Source organism: Elephas maximus, chromosome 20, assembly GCF_024166365.1.
Source record: "Elephas maximus indicus isolate mEleMax1 chromosome 20, mEleMax1 primary haplotype, whole genome shotgun sequence".
Classification (NCBI taxonomy): domain Eukaryota; kingdom Metazoa; phylum Chordata; class Mammalia; order Proboscidea; family Elephantidae; genus Elephas; species Elephas maximus.
The window spans coordinates 11,419,471-11,432,385 of NC_064838.1; the positions used below are offsets into that span (position 1 = coordinate 11,419,471).

The 12,915-nt window shown below is 39.3% G+C and overlaps 1 protein-coding gene across 10 annotated transcripts in view; it reads left to right on the top strand.

Moving 5' to 3' along the window:
- Window positions 1-12,915, top strand: part of PRKAG2 (protein kinase AMP-activated non-catalytic subunit gamma 2) — a 421,421-nt gene that overhangs the window by 370,451 nt on the left and 38,055 nt on the right. For 8 of the 10 annotated variants that reach the window (XM_049861967.1, XM_049861966.1, XM_049861961.1 and 5 more), the window contains one exon: window positions 7,752-7,861. In XM_049861967.1, coding sequence (XP_049717924.1) covers window positions 7,752-7,861 — 110 coding nt within the window. The remainder of the gene's footprint in view (window positions 1-7,751; window positions 7,862-12,915) is intronic. The other 2 variants (XM_049861962.1, XM_049861969.1) reach the window with 1 other exon arrangement.

A 12,915-nucleotide genomic window follows, 5' to 3' on the forward strand; every position in this document is an offset into this window, starting at 1 on the left:
TGACTCAGACATCTCCCCAGGGGGTGACTGAGACAAAGGCTCTTCAGGCACAACTGAGTTAATCTTATCAGATGGGGTGGAAGAGATAATGATTTTACTGGAAAGGGTAGCTTAGCTGTCAAAGATTGAGTAATCTCTTCAGACGGGAGCGGGCTGGTTCTGTCGGCAGGAGTGATTCAACGGAACTTAGGGGCTCAGTGTCCCCAGCTTCCTGATTATATGCCCATATGTTCCCATCCAACGTTCCAGGATCTCATTTCTTCCCGATCAGTGCTCTCACTTTAGCTTCAGACACCATTCAAGATTGGGAATTCAATTGGTATTGTAATTCAACCACTCTTGCAGTAAGACTCTGGGTTTGGTTTTCAGCAATACCCGCTCTGTTAGGGTTAAGGCATTCTTTCAAAGCACAAGTAGCAACTTCCAGGTCTTGTATGTGTCGCTTGAGCTGTGACTCTGAAGCTTTGAGCTCGTCCCCTTCTTTCACCACTTTGTCTAGCGAAAGTAGCAACAACTAGCCAGCTTCCTTATACTTCTCATTCTCACAAAATTCTAGAATAGCATTAAATATATAATCACCCAAAGCCTTGTGTCTCACAAGTATTTGTTCCAGAAGTGTGATATTTTGTGTATTTCTGTTGCCACCTCACACCATGGATTAGCAGTGCCCTCTTTACTACAGGAAGTGGAGTCATTAGTGCCTTTAAGACTAGCTAGACATGAGAACCCATTCAGAAAACTTATCCTTACGGTTTTGTTCCTTTAGAACCACTCTTGGTACCAAATTATCAGTGACAGTCTATCTTCATCACTTTAGTAAAATTATGGCCACAGTCAAATACTGAAGAACCAACTGCTCCATCTTATAACTCATATTTTACAAATCCTTTATAAATTAAAATGATATGCAAATAGGTTTTAGAAAATATAATTTATGACTACAGTGATTGTCTTTGAAAAAACAATTTGTTAGATGGTTTGCTGTGTTTGGAGGATTTTTTGTTTTTTAGTTTATAAGATTGCCTGTGAATGTGGTAGGAGATGAGCCTGGAATGGCAGGTTAGAGTAGATTACTAGAAGTCTTGAATGATACTCTATAGCAGTGAGGAGTTGTCAGAAGTTACTGAGCCAAGGGCGTGATGTGATCAGATCTATTTTTAGAAAGAGAACTGTTTGTTTCTACATACTCTTAAAAATTTTAGTGTTTATAATTGTTTGCATTTAAATTTAGATGTTGCATTTTTAATATAAATTAAACACTTATACGTATATTATCTAGTACCCATTAGTACTTTTTTGCAACTCCCTTGAATAATAATGTTGAATTAGCATATTTTAAAGAGGATAGTAAGATTTAACGTTATTCCATAAACAGGTTCCTTCATTTCATAGACAAGTAACCCAAGTACAAATACAATTCTCTGTAGTCATGCTTCTGCCCAGTGACATAGAACAAGAAAAATGAAAGATTTTGGTAATGTCTTAACCACAGTTACCTTTTGAATAATGAGTGTTTGAACATTTTTGCCTTCTCAGGAATTTTAATAATGCATTCCAAACAACCTGTTGTTATTGAGTGGTTTTTTTGTTTATTTAACCCCAAATTACTGTTTCATTTTCCTTATTGCTCCAGGTATGAGACTTCATCATGAAGTAAATAATATAAATGGTGCCACTTATAGCCAAAAACTATATTAAATGTGGAGAAGTAACAAAAAAAGGAAGAACATTTTATTGTATTTTACTTTATTTTCTTAAAATTCTAACATTTATTTATATGTAACTGATATTGCTTTGTTAGATCAGAAATGTTATTAGTTCCTGTTGAATAATGTTATTAGTTCCTGTTGAATGAAACGTTCCTCAGTAATACCTATCCTTATTTCAAATCAACAAATTTTATTGTAATTTCTTTTATATAAATAGTTGACATTTTACCATTTTGGTTAAACTTTTTAGTTTTTTTTTTTTTTTTAGTTCCAAAAGACAGAAATAGGGAAAGCCCACAGTCCTGCTAGCCTGAGTTTGAGTTCCCACTTAGGATGAGAAGCAGACCAGTGGACAACCCAGACATTAACAGGTGGTTAATTCTTGGAAATGAGAGAGCCCTAGAAGGATGAGATAGGCTCTCATCACACATCTCTAGCTGACTCAGAGGCTAAGTATTTGCATAGGAGAGAACCAAGGGTACCTAAAGTCTCCACACATCCCTGGCAGACTGAGGAAGTGTACATACCCAGCAGAGACCTGAGAAGGCCTTGATGCTCCAAAAATCCGGTTGACTTGGAGGCTACATACATGTGCAAGGAAGTCCTGAGAGAACCTGACAGAAAGTAAAAACCAGGGCAGACTTGAGAACTATATGAACTTTGAATGTACTCCCCAATCCATATATACATATATCTCTTGAGGGTTGGAAGCCTTACTGGCTTGAGGACAACTTCTGACCAATCATTGGCTGACCATAAGCTGTGTACGTACAGTGGGGCCCCTAATTAGAGTAACAGAATTTAAAAGAAAAAAAATAATAAGGACAGATATTAGTGGCCACACACCACTGGGGAAGCTAGATAACCCAGATTAAGTCCAGGTACATTATGTGAAAAAAAAAAAAAAAGGCAATAATAACCACCTTCAGAGAAAACAAGAAAAAATCCAGAGTCACTATAGTATGTTATCTAGATTGTCTGGTTTTCAACAACAACAACAAAAAATGAAATATGCAAAGAAACAGGAAAGTGTGGTCCATACTGAGGGAAAAAAGCAGTCAGTAGAAACTGTCCCTGAGTAGGGTCATATGTTGAGTGTAACGGGTCTTCAAAGCAGCTATTACAATTTTCAAAGAATTAAGAAAATCATGTTTATAAAATGATACTCACGAAGAGAGTGCTTCTTAGCTCAAGTAGATACATGAGACTAAATGGGCAGCTTCTGTCCAGAGGCAAAATGAGAAGGCAAAAAGGGACAGGAGCTGATTGAATGGACATGGGAAATCCCAGGTGGAAAGGAGGAGTGTGCTGTCAAATTATAGGGAGAGCAACTAGGGTTATATAACAATGTGTGTATAAATTTTTGTATCAGAAACTGTCTTGAACTGTAAACTTTCACTTAAAGCACAATAAAAAAAAATCATGTTTAATGAATTAAAGGAAATTAATAGTATTGACTCAACAAATACTGAACTTCACTAAGGAAACAGAAACTGAAAAAGAACCAAGTGTAAATTCTGGAATTGAAAAGTACAATATAAATTAAAAATTCACTAGATGAGCTCAACAGCAGATGGAAATGGTGGAAAATCAATGAACTTTGTAGATCAATATCTAGATCTAAATCAATATCTACAAGAAGGATCAGTATCCAGCCTGAAGGATAGAGAGAAAAGAAGATTGAAGAAAAATGAACATTGCTTCATGGACTTTTGGGCCAACACCAAGCATGTTAACATACATGTAATGGGTATCCCAGAAGTAGAGAGAGAGGCAGAGAAAAATATTTGAAGAAATAATGGCCAAAAACTTCCCAAATTTGATGGAAAATGTTAACCTGCAGAACAAAGAAGCTCAACAGAGAAATCCATACTTAGACACATCATGGTCAAACTGGTGACAAAGAGAAAATCTTGAAAGCAGCAAGAGAAAAACTGCTCATCATGTACAGGGAAACAACAATGCAGTTTAACACCTGACATAAAAAATAATGGCAGCCAGGACGCAGCAGAATGACATACTCAAAGTGCTGGAAGAAAAAACCTGTCAGCCAAGAATTTTATAGCCAGCAAAAATAACCTTCAAAAATGGAGGTTAAATAAAAATATTCACAGTATATCAAAGATAGAGAATTCATTGCTATTAGCAGTTTTGTCTTACAAGAAACGTTATAGAAGTCCTTCAGGCTGAAAAGGAAACCACACAGTTAACTAGAATCCACAGGAAGAAATGACAAGCACCAGTAATTGTAAATATACGAGCAAATATTAAGGATTTTATAAAGGCATATTTTTTCTTCTCATTTTTCTTATAAGGTGTAAGAGTATGTAAAGCAAAATTATAAACTGTGTTATTGCCCTTATAACATATATTAATGTAATATAACAATATCACCCAAAAGGGAGGAAATGGTACTATATTAGGGCAAAGTTGCAGTATTTTATTGGGTTTAAGGCATTGTTAAAGAAGATTGTGATAAGGTGAGATTCATATTGTAACTCCTAGAACAAACCAGTAAGAAAATAACATTAAAAAAATAATTTAAAAATCAAAAGATGTCAGAGGTCCACAGGAGCCAACAGAAAGAGCTCTCCCAATGGCCAGAGCTGGAACAATGCAAGCAACAAAACAAATTGGCACTGGATTACAACCCAAAGTACAAAATAAATATATGAGTTCATACTGATATAAATATATGATTGAATAAGTAAATAGACAACTCTTCTATAGAGAAGAATTCCAAATAATTTGTGAGATATTCCCCCCTTAATGAGGTGAAATGTAATTCTCCCTTCCTTAAGCGTGGGCTTTGCATGGTGAACTACCTTCTGAAGAGTACTGTATTAAAGGGAAGGAAAAAGAGGAAGTTTACAAACACGACCTCAGCCAAGTGGTCAAGGTTAGTATCACCAGTGATGAGTCATGTTGATAGCATGTGTCCTTGATATGGTGTGATGAGAAGTGCACTTTACCCCCGTCATCTTCCTCCCCGAAATCCACAACTGCAATCTAATCATGAGAAAACATGAGACAAATCCTAATAGAGGGATATTCTACAAAATACCTGACCAGCACTCCTCAAAACTATCAAGGTCACCCCCAAAACTGTGGCCTCCAGATGCACCGTTAACTCAAAAACTGAAACCATTCCCAAAGCCCACTCTTCAAAGATAAGACAGGATTATAAGACAAAAAATAATACACATGAGGAATGTGCTTCTTAGTTCAGTCAGATATATGAGACCAAATAGGCAGCTCCGGTCCAAAGGCAGTATGAGAAGGAAGGGACAGGAACGGGTCGAATGGACGCAGGGAACCTGGGATAGGAAGGGGGAGTGTGCTGTCATGTTGTGGGGATTGCAACTAATGTCACAAAGTAATATGTGAATACATTTTTGAATGAGAAATTAGCTTGAGCTGTAAACTTTCACCTAAAGCACAACAGAGAAAAAAGATTTAAAAAAAAAAAAATCCTATGGAAACTATACTCAGTGGATCCATCAGGACTGGAGGAAACTCCAAATCTAATGCCTAGAAATAATCTTTGAACCTTGAACCAAAACTGTCCCATGAAGCCATCATTAAACTAAACAGTTTAGCCCAATTAATAAAGAATGTTTGCCTCAAGCTTAGTGTTTTTATAAATTATCTATGTGAGTATAAACTGACAACAGTCAATTTAAAGGACAGATGAGAACTTGAAGGAGCAGAGAGCCTAAATTAACAGTGATGAAATAATATGGGTAGAGATAGTGGGAAAAAAAACATCAAGGTCATCAAAAACAAGGAGAGTCTTGTCGCAGCCAAGAGGAGCCTAATGACACATGGCTACTAAATGCGGTGTGGCATCCTAGGATGGGATCTGGAACAGAAAAAGGGCAATAGGTGACAACTAAGGAAATCCTAATATCTATGGACTTGAGTTAATAATAGTGTACCAGTGTTAGTTCGTTGTGAAAAATATACCACAGTAATGTAAGATGTTAACATTATGTATAAGAACTCTGTACTGTGTTCACAATTTTCATAGAAATCTAAAACTATTCTAAAATTTTTTTTAGTAACCAGTAGAAGAATTTAAGATGGTACACTATAAATATGTTTAAAACAAAACTTGTAGAGTTTTAAAAATTCTAAAAGTTGGAACATTTCTACTTTTGTGATATTTTTAATTTGTATGTCAGATATTCATGTGGTGAAATTAGTATCTATAATACGTATACCCCTGTTATGAAAAGTCTTGATTTAGTTAATGAAAAAAGTATTCTCTTGCAAGGTTTCCTTTCTGAGAGATGGATTGTTACATTTATTATCATTAGTTTCCATTTGAATTTTAGGTATATAGACTTCGCAAGCAATCTGTAACTTAAGTATTAGTTAAACTTCTGTTTGACTGCAGTGATCTTTGAAATTTCTATGGAAAAGGCTACAAAGAGACTACAAACTTCACAGTGCAGTATACAGTGTCTTTAGCAATGAGGGAGCAGTGTGATGGCAGAGGTGCGTCTGAGTGTGGGATTTCGGTTCTGCCTTAAGCCTTCTGTGTTTTCTGCAGTTCAATGTTTCAAGAAAGGTGGAAGCACACTGACCTACATTTCATCCATCCATTCATTCATTTATTGACAACCAGTTATTCTTGTTTATAAATTCCATACTTCTCCTTTGGTATTTATGACAGTAAAATAATATTTAATGTTTCTCTCCTGCATGAGTTTGTTGTGTTAGCAAGGCAGGAATCATTTTTGTCTCGCTGCCATTTCCCAAGCATCTAGCACAGTGGATGGTATGTGCCGCAGGTGCTCTTGGCCCCACCACATCCTCTTGGCCTACCCAAAGTCGTCATGTTTCAACGGCCCCCTTTGTCTCTGCCTGAGAGAAGGGGGCATTTTTTGGCAGCTGGACCTGTGGGCCAGTGCATGGAGCAGGGCAGAAATGCCAGTTAATGCCCCAGTAATGACCCTTGACCAAGAAGGGGCTGAAGTGGGTGGATGGTTACCCCAGCTTCCTCGGCCTTACAGTGAGCCAATGCCGAGGCTTGCATCACAGCCTCTCAGAGGGCCCCAGCAGGTTCTATCTGAGCTGTACAACACAGGGACCTGCTTACTGACACAGCCTTTTGACTTTCTCTCTCCCTGTCTCTCTTTTCCTGGTCCCCTCTGGGAGGAACCTGCATTAACACAAGGCAATACATAGTTACTGACTGAATTAATTAATGAGTAAGATTCCATTCATTCAAAGAAATTATCCAGGTTTCAAGGCCCAGGTGGCTTCTTTAGTGAAATATACCAGATATTTAAGGAAGAAATAATACCAATTCTGTACAAACTGTCTCATAAATAAAAAACTACCCAACTTATTTTATGAAACCAGCATTACCTTGATACCAAAACCAAACGCATTTCCAAGAAAACTACAGACCAGTATCCGTCATGAACATAGACACAAAAATTCTTAACAAAATTAAGTCTTCCAATCTACGAACACAGTATATTTTTCCATTTATATGGGTCTTTGATTTCTCTCGTTAATACTTTTATAGTTTTCTGCAAAAAATCTTAAACATATTTTGTTATGTTTATTCCTAGTATTTTATGTATTTTGGTGTTATTTTAAATAATATCTTTTGTAAAAAAGAATTTCCAATTGTTCGTGGCTAATCTATAAAAACACACAATAGAATTTTTTATTTAACCTTGCCCCTAGTGACCTTGCTAAACTCATTTTTTAGATCCAGGAACTTTTTTGTAGATTCTTTGGCATTTTCTACACAGAAAATCTATAAAGAGAGGCAGTTTGTTTTTTCCTTTCCAGTCTGCATTTCATTTTTGTCCTTGCCTTATTGCACTGTCTGGGACCTCCAGTGGAATGTTGAATTGATGAGAGTAGAACCTGTGCCTTGTTATCAGTCTTATGAGGAAAACATTTGCCTTTCACCATTAAACACGTTGTTAACGGTAGATTTTTTTTTGCTACACACCCTTAATCAGATTGAGGAAATTCTTTATTATTACTGATCTTCTGCCCTTCTTTCCCCCTTTTTAGCAGTAGAAGACTCTGAAAGTGGCGTTTACATGCGATTCATGAGGTCACACAAGTGTTATGACATTGTTCCAACCAGTTCAAAGCTTGTTGTCTTTGATACTACATTACAAGTAAGTATACCCAGTTTTTATGAAATTTTTAAAAATCTATTTAAATCTATGAAAAAAAAAACTATGACTTGATTTAAATCTAACAATGCTAAACCAAGACCATCCCAAACCTGTTGTCGACTGAGTCAATTCCAGTTCATAGTGACCCTAAAGGACAGAGTAGAACTGCCTCATAGGATCTCCAAGGCTGTGATCTTTACAGGAGCAGACCGCCACATCTTTCTCCCACAGAGCCGCTGGTGGGTTTGAACCACCAACCTTTCAGTTAGCAGCCTAGTGCTTAACCACCAAGGCTCCTTTTCTAACAATGCTTAAAAAATCTTGTTGCTGTTAAATTGATTCCAATTCATGCTAGCAGATGTTTGTGGAGTTCTCACCACGTATCAGGCACTCTGCGAAGGTGTTGTCTGAATTCTCAATCTTTGGATGTTGTAAGGAATGTTTACTGTTACTGTCCTCATTCTACAGATAAGGAAACTCAAATTCTAGAGTTTATGGACGTAAACAAGTCCACAGACCTAGTGAGTGATGCATTTGGAATTTGAACACAGCTTTGGCTGATGTATGTTGGAGCCTGAGCTGTTAACCAAATTTGAAATAATATTGGTTAAAAAGAAGAAAATTACTCAGGTGGGTTATCTCTTGAGAGAGAAGTTTATTGAGCTTTTTTAGCAGAAAATTTGAACCTGATTGTTATGGTATTAAAATTGTATTTATTTTAAAGCTGATTTTGTACCAGTATGACACAATCATATATGTAAAATCCTAAATACATGGTGAAATTACATTCTGCATAATAATATATATGTATTTATGCACATGTATATATATGCATTCAGTGTATAGTATATTGATATATATGTCGTTACCAAGTAGGATTGTTTTGAGTTCCCCAAAAGTAGACGCTGAGCCAGGAATTCATGGAGAAGTAGTTTATTAAGGATGTGTTCCCAGGAAAACCTCTAAGGAAGTGGGGAAAACAATGAAGGGGGAGCAGTCAAGCAAGGCTGTATTTTCAAACAAAGTCCTGCAGAGGGTGACTTACCTGACCCCCCGACCCCATGCACCTCAGGGGCTCTGCAGCTTGAGGTGCACAAAGGAGTTTATCCTGCCTCTGGGCTTCCATACTTAAGTGTTGGCTGATTCATCAAGGACCATCCTGGGAGACGTGCTCTTGGCCCGTCCTGCTCTGTCCTGCCCTGTCCGTGCTCTGCCCCATCCCCTTGGGCCCTTTCTGGGAGCCTCTGCCCTGCTTTGCTGCCAGTGGCTCATCCTGCAAGCTCTTCCTCAGGGAACTCCCTCAGGCTCCCACATTTAGTGTCTGCTGTGCAGGGCCTACAGGAAAACAAAAATGACTTTGTTGTTGTTTAATTTCATCTTCCAACTGTTTCTTGTTAGCGTGTAAAAATACATGGGATGCTTGAAAATTAACCTTTTATCCTTTGGCTTTGTAAGTTCACTTTGGACTGAGTAAGCAAGGAACCCCTGATTTCCTTGATACAGAGAGGACAGGGAAGCATCCAAATGCAGAAGTAGAGGAGGAAAATGGTCGACAGTAGTTTTAGGAAATACCATTTCTGCAGTTGTAACCACGGGTTTCAGTAGTAAAATAACTAGACATTCTGTTGCTCAGATGAAGGAGCTGCTAGTCCCACCCATCTCACCCTCACTCCTGTGCCCCGTAATGCTTTTTCAAGTACTAGAGTATTCACGTAGACCTCCCGACCATTGGTATTTCTGCCAACAAAAACATAACAGCTCGTAGGACCTGTGTTTGCTTTGACTTTTACTCAGCTTTTCCCTTTCCATGTAATCGACTTTTTTGAATTGAAAATTTAGTCAAAGTTAGTAATATGTAAAAAAAAAAAAAAAAAAAGTGCTGTACAGACCTTCAGAGGTCTCTAATCTGGTAAGTATCATTTATGAATCAGTAGAAACATGCATACATCATCACTTGGAAGTCATTTATTCTCTGAGCCTTCAAGCTTTGAAGGAGCTAAATCGATTCCATGGAATTAAGGTGGGATGAGGGGGTTGCTTGGCATTGGTTTAAACAAACTGAAAGACATATTTGAAAAGGCATAATTTAGAACATTATCTGGACCCAAACTTCAGTAGCAGCCATTTTTGCACCCTTGAGAGCAAAGAGCAAACAGGGCAAACAGTACAGGGCTAGCAGGGTACCGGACACACTGAACACACTAGCGTACACATATAACGGGGTACTGTGTAGCCACTGGGGTCCTGATGGTACAGTGGTTAAGAGCTCGGCTGCTAACTAAAAGTCCTGCTAAGTCCTATAGTGTTGCTGTGAGTCGAAATCAACTCAACAGCAGTGGATTTGGGGTTTTTTTGTTTTTTTTTTTTTTTTTGATGTATCTGTTAAGAATAATGAAAAATTGTATGTGTCTGGAATATATTTACTATTAAGTGAAAAGCGTAAGTTAGAGAACACTATGTGTATTATGACCTAGTTATTCTGAGGGTAAGGGTATCGGAGCCTGACCTCTGGTCTGCTTATGTGAACTCTGGTATAGGAAACAATTTCATCCATTTGCAAGCAGACTGCGAAAGATGTCTGCAGACAGAAATGAGAGACTAGGCCAGATCCACAAGAGCCAGTGTAAAAGGCTGTCGTGCCCCAGAGTGAGAGACCATGGTCGTGGACACAGCTTTTCAGTTTCCAACCTAGTCTCTCAGGGGCCAGGTCAACCTGCTGCAGCTGCTGCTGTTATTTCTAGGTGCCATCAAGTCCGTTCCAACTCATAGCAACCCTATGTATGGCAGAACGAAGCACTGCCCGCTCCTGCACCATCCTTACAATCGTTGAGCCCATCCTTGCAGCCATTGTGTCAATCCATCCCTTTGAGGGTCTTCCTCTTTTTCACAGACCCTCTACTTTACCAAGCGTGATGTCCTTCTCCAGGGACTGGTTCCTTCTGATAGCATGTCCAAAGTACGTGAGACAGAGTCTCACCATCCTCACTTCCAAGGAGCATTCTGACTGACTGTATTTCTTCTGGCAGTCTGTGGTATATTCAGTATTCTTCACCAACACCGTAATTGAAAGGCATTGATTCTTCTTTGGCCTTCCCTATTCATTGTCCAGCTTTCGCATGCATATGAGGTGATTGAAAATACCATGGTTTGAGTCAGGCACATCTTGGCCCTCAAAGTAACATTTTTGCTTTTCAATGCTTTAAAGAGGTCTTTTGCAGCAGATTTGCTTGATGCAATGTGTCATTTGATTTCTTGACTGCTGCTACCGTGGATGTTGATTGTGGATCCAAGTAAAATGAAATCCTTGACAACTTCAATCTTTTCTCCATTTATCATGATGTTGCTTATTGGTCCAGTTGTGAGAATTTTTGTTTTCTTTATGTTGAGGTGCAATCCATACTGAAGCTTGTAGTCTTTGATCTTCATCAGTAAGTGTTTACGTACTCTTCACTTTCAGCAAGCAAAAGTTGTGTCATCTGCATGACGCAGGTTGTTAATGAGCCTCCCTCCAGTCTTGATGCCGTTTTCTTCCAATAGTCCAGCTTCCCAGATTATTTGCTTGCAGATTGAAAGTATGGTGAAAGGATACAACCCTGACGCACACTTTTCCTGATTTTAAACCACACAGTATCCCCTCTTGGAACTGCTTCTTGGTCTATGTACAGGTTCTTCGTAAGCACAGTTAAGTGTCCCGGAATTCCCATTCTTTGCAGTTTTATCTGTAATTTGTCATGATCCACACATTTGAATGCCTTTGCATTGTCAATAATACGCAGGTAAACATCTTTCTGGTATTCTGTGGTTTCAGCCAGGATCCATTTAACATCAGCAATGATGTCCCTCATTCCATGTCCTCTTCTGAATCCGGCTTGAATTTCTGGCAGTTCCGTGTCGATGTACTGCTGCAGCCGTTTTTGAATGATCTTCAGCAAAATTTTACTTGCTTGTGATATTAATGATATTGTTTGATAGTTTGCACATTCTGTTGGATCACCTTTCTTTGGAAAGGTTAGTTTGCCAGGCAGCTGTCTTCCGAATTTCTTGGCATAGATGAATAAGCACCTCCAGTGCTGCATCTGTTTGTTGAAACATCTCAGTTGGTATTTCATCAGTTCCTCGAACCTTGTTTTTTGCCAGCACCTTCAGTTCTGCTTTCGTGGAACCTGCTACAGCTCAGTTCCATGAAATCACTCTGGGTTTAACGCGCCTTCTTTCTACTGGTTGTTAACACCTAACAACCAGTGTAGATCTGTGCTCTGGCTGTCTCTCAGTCCTGATAAAGTACAACTTGAAGTGCGTGTTTTCCTACACCACTGTCCAGTCAAGGCCAGCCTGCCATGCAGAGCTATCTGTAGACTAACCCCACATTTTTCCTCCTCAGTCAGTTGCCGTAAGAACTCCCACATGAGCCATCTGTGTGGACTGAGGAGTAGTAGGCAGTGCCGCAGGCATCCTGTCAGGAGTTTGAGTTATCTGGTAAAGCAACTTAGTACTTTCTAGAACCCGTTCCCGCTCCATCTCGCACTGCCTCTCCACTTGACAAGGGAGGGCTGCTGTACATGCCCAGCACTGTCGCTCAGGACAGAGGCTCAGGGAGCATGGTTATGTGGCACCGCCTAGTCAGGGGTTCGGTCTGTGCCAGGGCCTTGGTAAATCAGGAGCTGTTTTTCAAAAAGGAAAAAATCATCCACCGAAGAGGGTGTGGATTTTTTCCAGAACCCTGGAGGTTTGCCTGTGACTCTCCTGTCAGTACTCGCCAGAGGCTGCTTACAGCGTCCCTTTGCTTCAGCTCTTCGTAGGTTGCTGGGCGAGAGGCTGGGTGAGAGGCCCAGGCGGGAGCAGCTTGGGCTTGCTGTAGGGCCTCCTTGTGCTCCTGTCCCCTTTGGAAACAGTCGGCCTGTACAGGTTACGCGGTACACCTGTCAAAGGAGCACACTCAGAAGTGGTGCCTACTGCCTTCAGAGCCTTTCTGAGCCTTGTGAATGTCAGGTGGTAGGCAGCACAACAGCTTGAATTTCAGCTTGGAGGGGTCATCTCAAATGCTCCAGGCCATC